The following is a 20,466-nucleotide window of genomic DNA, read 5'->3' as shown; positions in this document are numbered from 1 at the left end:
ATGAGAATGATAAACATGCTGAATGCTTCCTTAATATCATGATCCCATGTCAGGTAATTTCCAGTAGTCTCATACAGATTTTAATATTTCCTACTTTCCATAGTCAGAACATTCAGATGATGGTAAGAGACACGGTTCCACCAGATATTAGTCAACATCTTCTAAATTGGGAAATTTAGTTCCTAGGCTGTGCTGCAATTATGGATAAAGTCAGACTTACTGTTAAAGTTTTCTCATTTGTTTTATTGTGTGCATATGTTTTCTTTGTGTCAACGTATTGCTCAATCATAATAGAGAAGAGTAAATTTAATCTGTTTTTCCTCTTAGTGAAGAATGTTTCAGTACCAGAGCGAGTCCAACAACTCAAGATTCCAGTTCTCTGAGTTCATTCTGATGAGATTCCTGGGCATTCACAGATGGCAGCACTGGCTCTCCCTTCCCTTGGCTCTGCTCTGCTTGTTAGCACTTGGTGCCAACATCCTCATTGTGATCACCATCAAACAAGAGCCCTGCATCAGCCTATGTACCAATTCCTGGGCACCCTGGCTGTGGTGGACGTGGTTCTGGCTACCACCACTGTGCCATAGATTTTGGCCATCTTATGGTTTAATGCCAAGGCCATCCGTCTCCCTGAGTGCTTTGCTCAGATGTAGGCCATTCATTTTTTTTGTGGGCATGGAGTCCTGTATCTTCGTTTGCATGGCTATAGATAGATATGTAGCCATTTGCCAATCCCTGAGATATCCATCAATAATCATTGAACCTTTTGTGATTGAAACAACTGTGTTCTTCAAAAACTGTCTTGCTCTCATTTCGGTATCTGTTCTTGCTGCTTAAAGAAATTAATGCTCTAGGAACAAGTTAGAGCACTGCCTTTGCTCTGACCTTGGAGTCACTAGCCTATCTTGTGATGACAGGAAAATCACCAGTGTCAAACAGGTAATTCTGGCTTGGTTAATCATGGAAGTTGATCTGGGAGGGATGTTTTATCCTATGCTTTGATCCTTCATTCTGTCTTGAAAAGCAACTCACTAGAAGCTGCATCCAAGGCCTTAAACACGTGCACAGCCCATCTTATTTTAATCTTTTTCTTCTATTCCGTCAATGTTGTCATCTCCATCACTCACAGTGCAGGCAAGAGAGTTCCCCTCATCCCAGTTCTCCTCAGAGTGCTGCATGGCATCATCCCCCTGCTTTCTCCCCATGGTGTATGCATTCAAGAACAAGGTTGCTCAGGCAGGGCTTGTTAAAGGTGCTTGGGCTGGACACCGAGGCCAGCTAACATGGAGAACATATTCACAAATTTTTATTTTCTTGATATATTTCCTTTTACATTTAATGAAAATGGTGAAAAGAAAATAACAGGTGAACTGTGGCAGATTTTCAGATGACATAAGAAATCAATATTTGAAAAATGCCATTGTCAGTCAAAATTCTTCATCACAAAGTATAACACAGCAATGACTCTTGACATCTTGAGAAAGACACACAGCACATACATTTCAATATATCCCCTATTCACCATCTCTAGAATTCCAAGATGATATTAGTACATGTGTTTGCAGGAGATATTTATCAAGATCTACTTTTAAATTGACGATTATCCTTTTGATTTTGCTGTAATTATTGATAAAGTCAGAGGTGCTTCTGAAGTTTTCTTCATTGCTTTAATAAGCCTCATAAACTTTTATGAGGAAAATACTTGAAAATCCAATTTCCCTATTAAGACATTCAAATAAAAAGAAATATCTTTCATTATGCGCAAATGACTAGTCTTAGTTTTCAGGTAAATTCCAATCAAAAGTATGATAGTATTTCTCTACACCTTGCAAAATGCCTCTCATTTGAAAAAGAAGAAAGTACAAAAGTATTTATAGGCATAGGTATACACTGAAAATCAGCTCTAGTTTTGTTGGAATACAAAATGGTACCATAGCCATGCAAGACAGTTTGTCAATGACTCATAATTTCTTTTTATTATCAGATAAAATCATGTTGTAAACCAATATACAATAAAATTTAATTTTTAAAAATTGATTTGGTTAAGGGAGTAAAGTAGTGCTAAATTATAAAAAATTGAAGTTTTTATATAGTAAGAAAATAAAAATTTATAAATAACAAAAAAATCAGACTCCCCCCAATTTAAAAACCCAATCCTAAACATGGGCATCTGAAATGAAACTTCTCAGATAAAGAAGTAGAATCATCAAATAAATATATGAAAAAATGATCAACCTCACTGATTGTGAAATGCATATTAAAACAATGCAGAGTTCACATCTCACTTCAGAAAGAATAGCTACCATCAAGAAATCAACCAATAACAATGCTGTCAGGGCTGTGGGAGAAAAGAACTCTTCTCCACTGTTGGTGGGAGTTTAGACTGGTGCAATCACTGTGGAAATCAGTGTGGAGATTTTTCAAAAACTTGAAACTGGAGTGTCCATTTGACCCAGCTATTCCTCTTCTTGGTATCTTTCCACAAAAGAATTAAAAGCATCGTACCATAGGCACACTCATGTTTATAGAGGCCCAGTTTGTAATAGCTAAATCTTGGAAACAGCCCAAAATGCCTACGATCCGAAGAGTGGCTAAAGAAGACGTGGGGTTTTTTTATACAATGGACACTACTCTGCTATGAAGAAGGATGAGCTTCAGACACTCATAGCGAAGTGGGTAGATCTTGAGACCACACTCTTAAGTGAAATAAATTGGACACACATGCTTCAGTACTGCGTTGTTTCTCTAGTGTGAGAAATCGAAAGTGGAAATGAGGACTAAGATTGGGGAAGTTGGGTCGCTATTGTCCGAAAGTTGTGGCTTTCTTCCTATCCTGGGCAAGGAAGAGAATGTATCCCTATGCCCAGAACTGAATGAATGTTTGAGACTTTCTCTAATGGCAAAGAAGTCTTTGGAATGGTGTTTCCTAAGTCACAGGTAAGAATCCACATAGATGACTAGATGGGGGCTGTGATTAAGAATGGAGCCTTTGAAATGTTGGTGGTCCCAGTATCTGGTTATCCCCTCAAAGGCCTGCATTTTAGCTTTTTATTTTTTAACATCCACCTAATCTGGCAGTCTGAATCCTTTACCCCAGCTGAACTCTGACTTTCATGCTAAGAGAAAATATCCCACAGGACTGGGCCCTCCTTAACTGCCTATCTTCCTAAGCTATGTAAATTCCTACAGTGAGTATCTTATGTAAAATACTGAAAATTTTTATCTATTAAATGTTAAAGAAAACATGATGAAAAAAAGGCAAATAAAAAGTAGGGAGAAGTTCTAATAATTCCTCAAATTATATATTCTATAGTTTTAAAAATATTTCAATATATATGCTAATTTGTTTCATTTAACCCCCTAGGTCCTCTTAGTTCATTGAAAAGAAAGTTTTGTGCTCTTATCTATGTTTCTTTTTTGTAAGAGTCTTTTTTGTCTATGACTTGTATGCTAACATTTTGTCATTATTTAAGATTATGGTGCAGTGTATTAACAAATGATGTTCTTTAATTTGTTACGAAATTTTGATTTATTTTGTTCATAGGAGTAAGAAAAGACTGTTTTAACTAATATTTCCTTTATTAGTATCTATTTGTATTACATCGAAATAAAGTTCTTCCAAACCAAAGAAAAGAAAAATAAATAACAGTCAATCTCAAAAACCAAAAGAACAAGAGAGAAAGCACTGTGCATTCTGTAACATGTATGAAAATTCAAAACATTATACTTTTTGAAGAATGCCAGACACAGAAAGGCTACCTATTTTAGAACTGCACTTACATAAATACCCACGATAGCTAAGTCCACAGAAGTGGAGCACAAATGATTTACTGTCAGATAATGGAGCATAAAGAGAGACTGAGGAGCAGTTGTTGAGTTTTTAGCATTCGTTTGAAATATTCTGGAATTGTATACTAGTGGTGGGTACACAGCACTGTGAACATACTGAAAGCCACTCAAATGTACACTTTTAAATGATTGAAGTGATGGATTTTGTAGTATATGACTTTTAATAAAATGGGAAATGGGCTAAAGTTGTTCTCTACATATATAGTCATATGGTTTTGTGTAAAATAAAAACAACAGATGTCAAAGAATAGGAAAATTGTTTCAAATGTTTGTAATTATATCTAAGGGATGAAATTAATATAAATGTTTATCAATATATAATTCAATAAAGAAAACATTGCATATCTTTATAAGTCCAATAGCATACTGCACACCTATTAACCAAGGGTAAATTCTGAGGAAGCAGCCTGGATGAACCTATAGGGCATTATGCTGATGAATCACAGAGGCACAGAAAGACAGTCGCTGTCTTACTTAAAGTCTACGTGGGATCTAAAGAGGTTGATCCTCCAGAGGCCATAAACGCAATAGTGGTTACCAGAGACTGGGGAAACAGTGAAGTCTTGACAGGGGGAGAGGTGTGGCCATGGGAGCAGTGCCCCATTCAGTGGGGAGGAGGGATCCACAGTAATGTCCTGTGCAGCTCACAATAGTCAGAAGAAAGGATTTTGAGTGGCAGCATCAAGGATGAATGATAAATGTTTGAGGCAACGGGCATTTGACCATAAAACAATATGTGCATGTAAACCACATTGTACTCTCGAATTGTGTACTGCTGTTATGTGCCATTCAAAAATAGAATTTAAGTTAAACATGAAAGTACTGTATGTTAGCTTGGATATATTATTCCCTTTTTTAAAATTAGCTTTATTTTTCCATTTTAGGTATATATTATGATCACATTATTTTCTTTTAATTTAATATATTTGAAAAAGCCAACATTTGGCCTCCTGGACACAGAATCAAAATGGAGATTGAACTGGAGACCTTGTGCTTGCAAGGCAAGCAGCGGAACTACTGAGCTAAATCCCTGGCTCTACCTTTTCTTTTTTTTAAAAAAAAAGTTTTCTTTAGCTTTATTTTTCCATTTTAGGTATATATTATGATCACATTATTTTCTTTTAATTTAATATAAATTTGAAAAAGCCAACATTTGGCCTCCTGGACACAGAATCTAAATGGAGATTGAACTGGAGACCTTGTGCTTGCAAGGCAGGCAGCAGAACTACTGAGCTAAATCCCTGGCTCTACCTTTTCTTTTTTTAAAAAAAAAAATTTTCCTTGTTTGTTTTGAGACAGGCCTTGATATATTGCACAGGCTGGCATTGAACTAGTGATCGCCCTGCCTCAACCTCCTAAAAATCTGAGATTAAAGTCATGCACCGTTGGGCTCATTTTTCCTCTAGTTTTTATTATCTTGCCTTTTTCCTTCCTTTATGTGAAACTTTAACAACTTCATTTTTCTTTTCCTGGGGTATTTTTGTCCTGGCCTATGGTAAAATTGATTTTCTAATACTCTGTTTCCTTTCTTTCCATAAAAATTCTTTTCATATTTGTCAGTACTACATAGGCTCAGACTATCTCTCTGAAAAGTATTGATCCTGGAAATAGCTGAGGAATGATAAAGATGGTATTGAGCAAAGAAATTATAATCTGAATTGGCTATAAAATGACCAAAATTCATACTCAATATTCACACTAATATTCATATAATTATAGTAATTCAAATACTATTTGGTAATTTTCAATTGCTATAATCGAATTATAAATAAATCCAGGAAAATTTACAGAATAATAGCAAGTGGCAAAGACTTGAAGATAAAATTTATAGGGCTGGGGATTTACTCAGTGGTTCTGCCGCCTGCCTCACAAGTACTTTTGTTTTGAACCCCGGAAAAAAAAAAAAAAAAAAAAAAAAAAGAAAAAATACATAACTAATAAACTTTTAGATTGGTGGAAAAAAACTGCATACATAAATAATGTGATTTTATATATATAGTATGTTATATATAATACATATTATATAACACGTTTATAGAGAATTCAAAATTTGATTAACTTCTTATTGTGTATAATAGACCACTTTGTAATCTAAGCAGAGTTCAAACATAGCTTGAAGGAAAAAATAATCACTGGAAAGAAGAACAGCAAAAGCAGATGCATCCACACACAATATTTTTAAGAGGCCATTTCTGGAAAGAAAATAGATGGATATTTTCAAGAAAGAAATTGAAATTTTTAGTCTGATTATGGTTTTATTGTTTTTGTACAAATATACACATATAACCTTTACCAAATTTAATGTACTTGTGAAAGAAAAGAACATATGCATACTTTCTAAACCCTAAAGAAAAGGCATAGGAGGCAAGAAAGAAATATTTCACAGTTTAAAGGGTCAGAGTGTGTGCTCAGCACAAGTTGTCATCAGTAAACAGCTCCCAGAAGGATAGCACCCAGGCACAGAAAGACACGTCTTCTAAAGGTAGCTTCGTGTGTAAATTTGTACCACATTGATGCATTGTGTTCAGAGTGTGTGCTCAGCACAAGTTGTCATCAGTAAACAGCTCCCAGAAGGATAGCACCCAGGCCAGAAAAGCACGTCTTCTAAAGGTAGCTTCGTGTGTAAATTTGTACCACATTGATGCATTGTACCTACCACCTAGGTCAGGACCTGGAGGAGCTCAGCAAGATATCCCTTCTGCAACCTTGCAACCTCCAACATAAACAATGTCCTAAAATTTTTGCCTGACTCTAACCTTTAAATGGGTGAAAATATTCAGAACACATTCCCTGTCTCTTTCAGTCCTCATTATATTTGAGTCAACCACAGTTTGTTCATCAGTTAATTGAATGTTGATGGACATGAGTCATTTCTAGCTCTTGGATAGTGTATGTTACAGCTTAGATCTTTTACAACTTTTTTGTGAACATGTATGAAACCATTTTCATTTGTTCATACATATGAATTGCATCCAGATACACAGCTGGAAAACTTTGAATAGCAAGCAAAAAATAGAAGGTGGAATAAAAGAATGAACTCCAAATGAGTTTGACAGGAGAAAGCTGCAATAAGTAAATCACCACAGACATTAATAAACATGGATTATGTGTTGCCAGTGATTTAAAGATTTTTAAACTCTACCCTTAGAGATGTAACTCACTGTTGTCACAATGTTTGCTGATTGTCTTTCAGGACAGAGATACTTTTCTATAAAGATTAAATGCAATGTACATAGAAGTCTTCTGTAAATCAGAATCCTTTGAAGTTTGTAACAGAAAGTGTTTACCTATATAAACATGGCTGTACAAGGGGAAAAAAAGAACCAAGACCTGTCATGTAAAGGTACAAGATCCCAATAATGAATGTAATTATACTGTATACCTAAAATGTACCAATAAACTCAATAAAAAAATAAACATGGCTGTAGCTTTTCAAAGGAGATGGAGATAGCTGAACTTGAAAATAATTCTAGTGGCCATATACATGGCTTCTTTTGGAGGATTCCTTATTGATTTGGTTAGCTCAACTTGGTTAAAGGAACACTAACTTCTCAGAAGACTTTAACTGTTGTGAGAAGGATTATCCTTTCCTTTAAATAAGAACCTAATGACACACTCTCGTATCTGCTTAGTTTTCACCCCATACACAATAGGGTTCATTGTGGGAGGCATGAGTAGATAGAGGTTAGCCATAATGATGTGTATATGGGGTGGAATAGTGTGTCTCCCGAAGCGGTGTGTAAAGAAGGTAAAGAAGGCTGGGACATAGGTGATGACGATGGCACAGATGTGAGCAGTGCAGGTGCTGAAGGTTTTCTGTCGAGCATCTGCCGATGATAAATTCACAACTGCCCGAAGAATCATAGTGTAAGAGATTGTGATGCACAGGATGTCAAAGCCCCCAATCAGGAGGGCAACCATCAGACCGTAGATGGCATTGACCTGAACATTCCCACAGGATATCTTGGCTACAGACATGTGGTCACAGTAGGTGTGGGGGATGACATTGCCCCTGCAGTACGGCAGGCGCTTGGTGAGGAAAGTGAAAGGGATGACAAGCATCACACCCCTGAAAAAAGTGAGGAGCCCAGCCTTAGCAATAACCACATTAGTGAGGATGGTGGCGTAGCGCAGAGGATAGCAGATGGCCACATAGCGGTCCAGGGCCATGAGCATGAGCACCCCAGACTCCATCCCTGTGAAGGTGTGCACGAAGAACATCTGGGCCAGGCAGGCTTTAAAGTCAATCACCTTGAGGTTGAACCAGAAGATGCAGAGAGTGTTGGGAAGGGTGCTGGTGCACATGAGCACATCTGTGAAGGAAAGAAGGGCCAGGAAGATGTGCATTGGTCTGTGTAAGGACTCTTCTGTGTAGATGAGGTACATAAGGCCGAAGTTCCCCGTAAGAGCAATGCTGTACATGGTGCACAGGGGGAACGAGATCCACAAGTGCACTTCTTCCAGACCAGGGATGCCATTTAGGATGAAGGAAGATGGAGTTAGGCTGGTCCCATTTAGAAATGACATAACGATCGTTGGAATGTCATGATAGAGCTATTACCAATTGCCTCTGCAAGTAGAAAGGAAAAAACAGAACATAACTAACAATGTTTTGCATGATTTTCTTCCCCAGACACTTGTTTCTATTGCAGATTAATGACTGCAAGTGTTCTCATAGATTTAATATATGATATATACTCTATTTGAGTCTGTGCCCTAAGGGTGAGATGTTGAGAGGCCTGGCTGAAGTTGGCCTTTCGCTGAACAACAAGATGACCAAAGATGGATTAAACATTTACTGTGTTAAACATTTCCAAGTGCTCCCTGGGTTACTTAGAGATTCCTAGTCTATTCTTTTTATTAAATTAAGCTCATTGGTACATTTTAGATATATAATACGATGACATTCATTGAGAATTTGTACCTTTACATGATATATCTTGGTTCTTATTTTTCCCTCATTCCTCTGCCCTTCCGTCAACCCCTCCATAGCTCACTACTTACAAAAGTTTTGTTTTTTTCCTTTTCTTGTATTTATTTCCCTTTTTTTCTTTCCCCTATGCCTCCCATGTATAGCTGAATGGATGCAGATTGAAGCCATACTCTTAAGTGAAATAAATTGGACACACATATGTAAATACTGAATAGTTTCTCTGGTGTGAGAAACTGAAAGTGTAAATAAGAGTCAAAATGTATAATAGATAATGTGAAATGGGAAGAAAAAGTTCTACGCTATTCTGAAATGTCAGTAAACTTCTTAGGGTTAATTTAAAAAATTTAATGAGTTTTACCTAGTAAAGTATTTACCTAGTAAAGTATTGTCATAGCTCCAATATAGTCTGAGCTCAAGCTACTCCTTTTTGGTTTTGAAGAAAGTTAAATGAGAAAAATATAAAGCATCCCCTTGTACCAATAGCTTCCCTTAATCAAAATCAATGATCTTAAAAATAAAAAATATACCCCATTCTTAATGTCATTAAAAACTACCCAATTAACACTACAATGAACACATGATGAATCATTGCAGTAATTTATGAACAAACTATGTATTCCTTAGATGAGTGTCTAGTCTAATAGACACTAGAGTCCAGCTGAGTGAGAATAAAGATGCTTATTAGCTTAAGCTAAACCAATGGACTTTTTCTTTAGAACATAGTTTTTAATTTTCTAACCATATCACAATTTGCCATGTAATTTCTAATGTTAAGGTTTCTGACATAAAGAAGATATATTTTAAAAATACAATATATTTTAAAAGTCTCTCTCTCTCTCTCTCTATATATATATATATATACACACACACACACACACACACACACAAACACACGTATATATGTATATGTATATATAATGAAGACAGGGATTGACATGTCATTCATGAAGAGTAGAATATCTGATATGATACTATGCAGTGAGGAAATAAAGTTTTGAATGGATGCACATAGATTGTACAAGTCTGAAGAAGTGGGCTACATTGAGCTAGAATGTGCAGATTAAAAGTAACAGTAAAAAATGAAAAAAATGGAAATAAATTGTTTGTAAATGGGGAGGGGAAGAGGGGGTGAAGGGAGGGCAGGGTCAAGGGGATAAAATGAGAACAGATCTGTCATGTAAAGGTACGAGATCCCAACAATGAATGTAACTGTACCGCATACCTAAAATGTACCAATAAACTCAATAAAGAAAAGTAGTCTGATCTTGAGGGTCGTCTTTAACAGAGGATATTAGAGAAAAAATACACTGATTTTTTTTAAAAAAATCAGCATTGAAATTTATAGCACATCTTGGACATTATGTCAGAGATTCAGCAATAGAAGTTCCTATTTAAAATTGAAAGTTGTATGAAATTGCCTCTTCTTTCTTAATATGTGCCTGTTATTTAATTTTATACCCTCATTTTTCAAAAGAAAAGGACTAAACAGATGAATTATAGGGTCTTTCTGAATTGAGAAATCATTAAAATATCAGGACTATAATGTGGAATGGAGGAAATTCCCTGAAAGTAAGAGAAGAAAAGAAACAACAACAACAACAACAACAAAATGCAATAACACTCTATTCACTCTCCTATTATTTATGCAGGATAATTTCCTCTTTCTCAGAAATTTTGCATGGCAAATCCAGCAAGATTATATTTTTAAAAATACTCCTTGTAATAGTTATATTTCAGCAGTTAAAATGTGAATATTTTATACAAGTGAAAATACAACAAACAAACCAGGATATGGAAGCAGCCTTCAGGCCTATTAAGGGTTAGGAGATGACTTTATATTACAACTCTATTCATCCTTCCATTCTTTTAATACACCTTTTCCTTTAAAGAGAAGAATGCATCCCCAATTCAGAAATCTACTTACCTTGAAAGCTATTGGAGTTCCTCAAGAAACTGAATGTATCCAAAGATTAAGTTACATTCATGTCTGTGTAAAGCTCTTGGCCCTGCAGTAGCAATGTAAGACCTAAAATGAAAATTTGGAGGGAAACGGGAAGAGAAAACATTCTATTCTTTGCGGGAGTGTTGTATAATAAGAAGCACTCAGTTGTTACTTTTTCATTCTACTTTAATATTAGAGAAGTGGTTTCCCATAGAGATGTCTGTAGATATGTGAGTGTATATATGGTTACATTACAAAAAGAAAAACAGACTTAAGTATCAGATATATCTGGATGTTAAGGACACTGCCTGAGCCATTGGGAATTATCTTAGGAGCTACTTTATCCCTCATAACAATCCAGAACTCCCGAGGGCATACTCTTACATAGTTTAAACACAAACTATGTAGGTATGAATCTATTTAAACTTTCTGAATTTAACCTGTTGAGGAGACAGACTTTTCTACTAACTTCTTTAAAATGTAATACAATACATCAGGCACACGATTGGTACTGTTTCCTTAAATAAAAGGGGATATATATGGTTGATTTGTGCCCTTGATAAATTCCTTTATTTATAATATATGTGTATAGATTATTGGGGTAAAGCTAGACAAAAGCATCACAGTTTCTGTAAAAAATTATCTTCCTGTTTTTAATGTGCTTTTTCTTGCCTTTTCAGTGGTTAGGATATCCCTGATATGTGACATTTTCTAGGAGTAGTGATAGCAGATAGCTTTGGTGATTCTAAATGACTCAGGATAATTAAACTTACTAAGGGTAAAGAAACCTGGCTCCAAAAGATCATATGAAGACATGGATTTATGGTACAAGACAGAAGCACAATAGTGTAGTAATAAAACTATGGTAAAATGATAATACATTCCTTATGCAGATTGAATCATGTTTGGCTAAGTGCTTATAGCATTATCATTTGTAAACTATACACCTATTGACAATAGGAGTTATCTGTCTTTTTCAAATATATCCCTACCCAAATATCTTGAAATATCTGTTTGAAATACTTATTGCTGCTAAGAAAATCCTAGATCACATTAAAAGATTAACTATTGTGTACAGTATAGATTACTATGGATATCTTAATTTTCATTGTTTTCAATACTGGTAACTGAACCTTGTCAAAGATTCAGATTCTGTCAGGCAAATACTTTATCACTGAGTTGTACCCCTGGCCCTACATACTGTTAATTAAACCAAAAGATATTACTTTTATTCATAATTATTTAACATTTTTTACAAATGGATTTTTAATTTTATGATATTATACACTTGCATGTACTAGACTGATCATATGATCATAGTCTGTTTTGTTGGAAGCAATTATTTATGTTGATTTATATAAAATTCACATGAAATAAGACATATTTTAAAATAAAGTTTCTAAAGTTCTGACACATGTGTGTGTACAATTGTTACTACGCTATAGAAATATCATCACCCTCCCAAATTTTCCTGTGTTCCTCCTCAGTCAATCTCAATCACGTGTCAAGACCCAGATAATTATAGGTTATTGCTTTTGTACAGATTATAAAAAATTATAGTCTACTCTCTCACGTTTCCTTTTGATGCAACATATTTATTTTTAATTAATTTTATTGATACAATTTAAATATGCATAATGATCACATTCATGAAAGAGAATTTGTACCTATACGTGATATTTCTTAATTCCACTTTTTCTCCCAATCACCTCCCCACTTATTTACAAAAGCTTTGTTTCCATTTTTTACCTTCTTTTCACATTTTTCCCTTTCCCTTCCTTTTTCTTCTTGACGTCTTTCCTTTTGAACATTTCCCTTTCCTTTTGAACAGTTTCATCCTATTTCATATTATCTCATATTATACATTTTTGCCCTCGTTTACATTTTCAGTTTCTCACACTAAGAAACAATGTGATATTTACATGTGTCTGATTTATTTCACTTAACAGTATAGTATCAAGTTGTATCAATTTAACTATAGCTGTCTCAAATTTATTTTTCTTTATGGTTGAGTAGTACTCAATTGTATAAAAAAACACATCTTTTTATCTATTATTTAGTTGATGAGCATTTGGGTTGTTTCCAAGATTTAGTTACAAACTATGCTGTTATAAACATGAGTGAACATATATTACTGTGGTACAATGATTTTAATTCTTTCAGGAAGATACCCAACGGGAAAAGCTGGGTCAAATGGGACCTCTAATCCTAGTTTCCTGAGGAATCTCCACACTGATTTCCACAATAGTTGCACCATTCTGCACAACAGTGGAGAAAGGTTCCCTTTTTCCTAAATCTCACCAGAGTTTGCTGTTGGTTAACTTCTTCAAAATAGCTATTCTTTCTGAAGTGAGATGGAATCTCAGCATTATTTTAATTTGAATCTCTCAGGTAACCAATGATGTTGAACGTTTTCTCATATATTAATTTGCCATTTCTACTTCATCTGATAAATGTCTTCATTTCATATGCCCATTTATGTATGGGTTCTTTACATTTGGGGGATCTGATTCTTTTCAATTCTTTGTATGTTCTAGATACTAGTCCTTTATCTGAGGGACTATTGGCTAAAATTTTTTCCCACTATGTGGGATGTCTGCACTCTGTTGGTGATCTCTTTTATGTTGCAAAACCTGTGTAAAAGGATGAGATCCCAGTTGTTGATTCCTTGCATTATTTCCCATGCAGCTTTGATTTTGTTCATAAAGTCACTGACAATGCCTATGTCCTCAAGAGTTTTACCTATTCTCTCCCAGCTGTTTCCGTGTTTCTATATTAATATTTAGATCTCTGATCCATTTTGTTTTTAATTTAGTGCGCGGTGAGACACATGGGTCTAATTTTAGTCTTCGACATTTAGAAAGCCAGTTTTTCCAACACCTCTTATTAATGAGGCTGTCTTTCTTCCAGTGAATGTTTATGGCCCCATGGTCAAGAATAAGGTGGCTGAGTGTGTTTGGTGTTATTTCTATCTCTTCTGGTCTGTCCCACTGTGTGTGTGATCTCTTTTATGTTGCAAAACCTGTGTAAAAGGATGAGATCCCAGTTGTTGATTCCTTGCATTATTTCCCATGCAGTTTTGATTTTGTTCATAAAGTCATTGACAATGCCTATGTCCTCAAGAGTTTTACCTATTCTCTCCCAGCTGTTTCAGTGTTTCTATATTAATATTTAGATCTCTGATCCATTTTGTTTTTAATTTAGTGCACGGTGATGCAAAACCTGTGTAAAAGGATGAGATCCCAGTTGTTGATTCCTTGCATTATTTCCCATGCAGTTTTGATTTTGTTCATAAAGTCATTGACAATGCCTATGTCCTCAAGAGTTTTACCTATTCTCTCCCAGCTGTTTCAGTGTTTCTATATTAATATTTAGATCTCTGATCCATTTTGTTTTTAATTTAGTGCACGGTGAGACACATGGGTCTAATTTTAGTCTTCGATATTTAGAAAGCCAGTTTCTCCAACACCTCTTATTAATGAGGCTGTCTTTCTTCCAGTGAATGTTTATGGCCCCATGGTCAAGAATAAGGTGGCTGAGTGTGTTTGGTGTTATTTCTATCTCTTCTGGTCTGTCCCACTGATCTTCAGGTCTGTGTTTTGTTTAGTTTTATTTACCAGTGCCATGCTGTTTTTCTTACAGTAGCTCTGTAGTAAAATTTCAAGTCAGAGATTGTGATGCCCCACCTTACCTTTGTTGACCCAAATTGATTTTACTATTCTAGATTTCTTTTGGTTCAAAATACATTTTAGGAATATTTTCTCTAGTTCTGTGAGGTATGAAAATGGTAATTTAATTAGGATTGCACGTGGGAAAGTTAGGGGAGTAGAAAGAAGGGAAAGGAATAAATATGAGAAATGGAAAAAAATGGAAATAAAGTCTTTGTAAATAGGGAGGGTTGGAGGGGTTAATGGGAGTGCAGGGGAATGGGGAAAAAATAAGAACCAAGATATTTTTTGTAAAAGTACAAACTTCCAATAATGAAGTCGGCATATTGTATACCTCAAATGTACCAATAAAATTAATGAAAAAATATGTATTGCAATTTAAGGAGTACGGCTGCTTTCACTATATGGGTCTTCCTACCCAAGAGCAAGGGATATCTTTCCAATTTTTGATATCCTTTTTGATTTCCTTTCCCAGAATAATTTTCTATGTATAGGTCTTTTATTTCCTTTGTGACATTGATTCTTAAATATTTCATTTCTTCTGATGCTATTGTGAAAGGTGTTGTTTCCATAATTCCTCGTTCAGTGAGTTTATTTGTGTACAGGAGTGCTACTGATTTTTCAGTGTTGACTGTATCCAGCTATGCTACTGAATTTAGTTATTAAACCTACATTTTTAGTGTAATTTTTTGGGTCTTCTATGTAGAGAATCCTGTCTCTGCAAATAATGATAATTTAACTTCTTCCTTTCTTATCTTTATTCCTTTTATTCATTTTCCCCTTTAATTACTCTGGCTAACGTTTCTAGAAATATGTTCAATAGGCCTGATGATAGCGGACATCTATGTCTTGTTCCTGATTTTAGTGCGAAAGCCTTCAATTCTTGATCATTTCGTATTATAACACTATCCACTTCTTACTGGCAAGTTCTTCTTTCCAAATTCTTTACAGTGAGTCATTATACGACTGTAGCATATACATTCATTCATTCACCTGCATTCGTTTGTTTCTTGTTGGAACTGTAACGCATAAGCCCTGTGTTAACACTTGTGGGCAGGTGTTTCTATGGAAATACAGTTTCATAGTTTGCAAGTAAGTAGGAATGGAGCTTCTGACTTATGTAGTAGGCACATATTTAAGATTACTTGAAAATGACCAAGTACCTGTGAAAATAATTGTTTTCATCACCATTTGTATAAGAAAGCTCCAGTTGCTTGATATGCATACCAATACATGATATGGTTAATCTTTTAAGTTCTTAATATGCTAGTGTGTATGAATAGCGATTTTGCTTTGCACTCTATGCTTATGTCCTTCTGTATCTCATGTATATTAAAATATTTTGCCATTTTTGTTGTTGGTGTTACTATTACTATTATTGTTGTTGGACATGTTTATACATTCTGCATCTAAAACATCAGTAAGTTATATTTATTGCAGTTTTTCTCTCTCTCTGATATGTGTTTTCATATTGTGGATTATAAACAGAGTCTTCCAATGAGCAAAAGTTTTTAATTTTACTGATGCACAACATAAGCCAATATCTATATATACAACTTTTTGTTGTCTAGATAAATACATTTTCCAGCACTGGAGTCATGAAACTCTCCTATGCACATGTATCTCTATTCCACTATTAGAAAAATACATTTATTCTTCCCTTTACATACGTTTACTCCGTTGTTAAAAATCAAATACCATTTATGTGCTAGTCTACTTCTGGATGGTCTTTGCTGTTTCAGTTATTTATTAATATTTCTTTTCTATTACAATATTTTCTTGATCAATGTAGTAATATAATGTCTTTGATTAAGTTAGTGTTTTTTAAAAATATTGCTTTGGATAGTCTTGATCCTTTATACTGTCACATTTTAGATTATTTTTTAAAATTTCCATTAAAGTTTTCTTAGACATTTATGAAGTTAGCATGTTATATATCTATATATGATATATATACATATACATATAAACACATCTGTTATCACTCCTGGAAAATATCACATAGGAGGGAGATCCTAACCATTGAAAAGGCAGAAAACAACAATACAACAAAAAACCACATTAAAAACAAGAAATGAAGAAGTGATCATTTTCAGACACTTTGATGGTTTATATCTAGCTTTGTGATTTTTTTTATTATTATGATATGTCATAATAAAAAGCTAGCTTGAACTACACAGGAAGACCCTGTTTTAAAAAAAAGCAAGAAGAAAAAAGAATTCAATGATAAATTCTTCCAGATATTTCAATAGTAAATAAACTTATTCAAAGACTAAAGAAAGAGGAGACATTTTCAAACTTGGTAACGAAGTCACATGACCTGAATACCAAAATCTTATAAAGACATAAGAAATAAAATGTATAACTCAGTGTAATAATACAGATGTTAAAATACCAAACAAATGCCTCAGATTAAGAAATAATTCTGACAATGCATTGAAAGGATTAATAACACATATTGAATGGAGATTAATCTTTGAAATATAATTTTAGAATGTTATTTAAACAACTAGAAATTTTGCTCTTAACACTAGTATGATAATTACTATGATTATATTTAGATGAGTGATCTCATTTAATATTTGAAACAAGAGTTTGAGATAACCACTATATTCTTACAGCACAAGAAATGGCTCACCACCAATAGCAGGATATAAATAACAAACATAACATAATTTATATGGTTTTTAAATGGAATAGAAAAAATCAGCTTCATTCCTATTTCTACCAAAGGCAGTTATTCTCAAGGCAGTAGGTGACTTTTGCCTTCTGCCATGTATTAACAAGTCATCATTAAACCCCAGCGTCAATCCTACAAAGCAGGACTTTAGGAGTCTCGCTGTATCAGGGAGCTTTGGGCTCTTAGGAGATTCTAAAGATCAGTTGAGTATCTCAGGTAAAGGTGCTCAGGCAGGAGATCAGGTCAAGCCTGACTTTTCTCAAAGAAAGAATTACTAATATACATTTCTGAATCCTCTTGTATCTGTTTTCTCTCATTTACTGACTACTGAAAATTTTGCCATTTGTGTATGTACTGGGAAACAACACATAGCTTTCTACTCCCTTCTTATTAATTGAAACTCATCCCTGTATCACCTTCACAAATACTTGAAGGTTTTACTAGACTTGCTTGATCAAACTGTCAGGCTCTGCATGCCAATGTGTGTATTAGGGAGTACATATGGGTAACTGATACTATTTTAAACTTTCACTTCTATGCATTATCATTGGTACACAGCGTAGTATGTGCTGATATTTACAAGAAGTTTTACTTATTTTCCTCATTTTTTAATTATACAAGACAAAAAAGGAATTTAAGAAAGTATATAGTCATTCAAACAGTTTTCAACTTGAGAAACTTTCTCTTATATCCCCAAATTTTGAACATTGCCTATCATTTGCTAGGTTACTATTTAAGCACTAGTTTATCAAATTCAATGAATACTATAACTCAGCTAATTTCAAGCAGTAGTTTTTCTATAAGTTTTTTATTTATGCTCGACTGAACAATGGAGCTACAGAGCCAGGGATTTAGCTCAGTGGTGCTGCTGCCTGCCTAGCAAGTGCGAGTTCCCGAGTTTGATCCCCCGGTACCCTCCCCCACAAAAAAGTTACATAGAGACACAGTACTGTTTTGTTTTGTCTTTGTTTTTAATAACTGAGGCATCTTACTTTGGAATGATGCTCTGTTGTATGAAAATTGTGGTGGTGGTGCTGTGGTGGGGGTTATGTGCATTCATAAATGTGTTGGTTCTCCGCCGAATAAAAAAAAATCTATATTCTGCGTTTTTGCCCAATGTGGCTGCCTATTCCAGAAGCAGGATGTACCGTGACACTACTTTTCACTTTCCTGTAACTGGCACTCATTTCTACAAATACAGTGAACCATGTGGAACTGCTCTTATGCTGTTCTTAATTTCATGTTCACAAATGCATTCACCTTTGGAATGATTTCAGTCCAGCTTTCCATGTTTCCTTAAGGGTGACCAAGATTTACTGAATGAAGTTGGGATTGTAATGAGTGGTGCATTTCTGCCAAGGTTAGGGAGGGTCAGAGGTGGAGAAGCAATACATTTGAGCAGCTCAGTGTTCACGCACACTGACCTTATTGCAGAAAGTGTATCATAATGTAAGATACGGAAATTTTTTTCTATATTATTGAGAAAGCTTTAAAACACACATGCCATAGGAATAAAGTTCTAACAAAAGTACAAAACTGGAACTGAAAACCCCCGGGGAGCCAGATATAATTTCATGTTTACAATTCAGTCAGTGACAGAGACTATTTCCATGGCCCGTCAGGGGAAAGCTGTGAAAATCTGGGACTTTGTTTTCTCTATGCACAGATGTATTTAAATATAGACAGGTATCCAGAAAACTGGATTTACCTCTTCTGCAACAGACACTTATTGGATCTTTACCTGTGGAGACTCAAAGAAATTTTATCTTTTTGCTCAGAAAATCCCCAGTTATTTAGTGTTATTCAGTGTTCTGAATTAGTGTATCACATTTCTTTCTATTATCAGTAATGAGTGGGGATATAAAAACACTGATTTTCAAACATTCAGGAACAGCAAAATAAATAAATGCTAAAAAAATATAAGTAAATAAAAGGAATTTGAGCCACAGCACAGCTGGATGTGGAAGGTAATAAATTATCTCTCTCTTTAGAATTACAGAAAGAAAGAGATGTGCAAATTTCCTTGAAGAGGGAAAAGAAGTGGAAAAATCAAAGGCATTTGGGTAGTAGAGATATGATGTGGCCCAAAGAGATGACGGTGCAGGCAAGCATATTTCTCCTATTTCTATTCGATGATAGAAAAATTGCTCTCAGTAGGTGGAGGAATCCTTCTTAGGAAATGTCAAGACATCTGCTACTGAAATCTACTACTAAGAATGAATCAGTGGAGGAGCTGCAAGGAATTCATCATCACATCCAACTGCTTCATAAACTCATGACATATCTGCTCCCTTTGCTGGAGCATTTCTGATGATGGTGATTTGATTACCTCCTTAGAATATTTTATCTGCACGAATGAACCACATTTCTTAACCTGAAGCTACTGTCCTGCAACATTTTTTGTTCCTTTTGTTTGCCTTTTAGAATATGCAAATGAACTCAAAGGTAATTATATGCATCTACTTTATATAATTCCCAGTACTGAATAGCCTCACTTTGATTTGTTTTTTAAAAAATCTTTTAAGCAAGGGGCCAGGAATTTAGTGCAGTGGTTCTGCCACCTGCCTTGCAAGCACGAAGTTCTGAGTTCGATTCCCAGTACTGAAAAAAAAATCTTTCAAGCAAAAGACAACTTGAAATAATGTTTTCTGTCTTCTGGATGCCTTCTTACTTTTCAATATGCAGTTCAGAAGTTTTATGCACTAGCATGAAGACAAAAGCAAAAAGAAGGCTTTGGAATTTTTTATCGATTCATTTATTACAGGGTTTTTTTCTTGCGCTGAGATATAGTAGTGAGTAAAAGATACTGAAATCCTGTGCATAGAGATGCTACATTTTAGTCAGTGGCAACAGAAAATATTAATCACTGTGTTATATGGAAAAACTGGAAAGGGATATACTATGTCAGTATGGGTGAGGGCATGGGAAATATGATTTCAAATGCAATAGTAGGAAAGTGTTACTTTCAGGATGCCCAAGCAGGGACCTGCAGCTGTTGAAGTTGTTGGGCCATGCTCATTGTAGGAAGAACACATGAGGCTGTGAAAATAGCAAGTGGAAATGTTCTGAAATGCACACTTTTTTCAAGTTTGAGAAACCTCCAGTAGGTATGGATGGACAGCTAGAGCCAGAGTTAGGAGAGGGACATTTTAAGGGATCTTAGTTGTCTAAGATTTTGTATAAAAAATAAAACATTGTTCATTGATGGTTTGAGTGAGGGATGAAGAGGTAAAGCATGGCTGGGTACAGTTTTACTTTAGATATACTTTCTAGAGCAATGTCATGCCCTATAATATTAACAATAATTAGGATAGCAATACATGCTATGATCATTATATTCCAGGTTGTGCTGAAATTTTCCATAATTTATTCAATGTTGTTTTGGGCAAAATGC

The 20,466-nt window shown here is 34.9% G+C and overlaps 1 protein-coding gene and 1 pseudogene across 1 annotated transcript; one reads left to right on the top strand and one right to left on the bottom strand.

Moving 5' to 3' along the window:
- The first annotated feature begins 333 nt into the window (after positions 1-333).
- Positions 334-2,001, top strand: LOC104865877 (annotated as a pseudogene).
- Positions 2,002-7,410: 5,409 nt separating this feature from the next.
- LOC104865876 (olfactory receptor 52N1) lies at positions 7,411-8,376 on the bottom strand. Its single transcript, XM_010629636.1, has one exon. It carries the CDS (start codon positions 8,374-8,376, stop codon positions 7,411-7,413), a length of 966 nt encoding a protein of 321 aa, XP_010627938.1.
- Between the last annotated feature and the right edge of the window lie 12,090 nt (positions 8,377-20,466).

Source organism: Fukomys damarensis, unplaced genomic scaffold (assembly GCF_012274545.1).
Source record: "Fukomys damarensis isolate Sample0158 unplaced genomic scaffold, DMR_v1.0_HiC HiC_scaffold_16, whole genome shotgun sequence".
Lineage (NCBI taxonomy): Eukaryota > Metazoa > Chordata > Mammalia > Rodentia > Bathyergidae > Fukomys > Fukomys damarensis.
The sequence above is the reverse complement of the archived record's forward strand: the minus strand, read 5'-3'. Positions and strand labels throughout refer to the sequence as shown.

Coding starts and splice junctions, on each gene's coding strand:
- LOC104865876 (XM_010629636.1), bottom strand. CDS start 8,376: ATGTCATTTCTAAATGGGACCAGCCTAACTCCATCTTCCTTCATCCTA.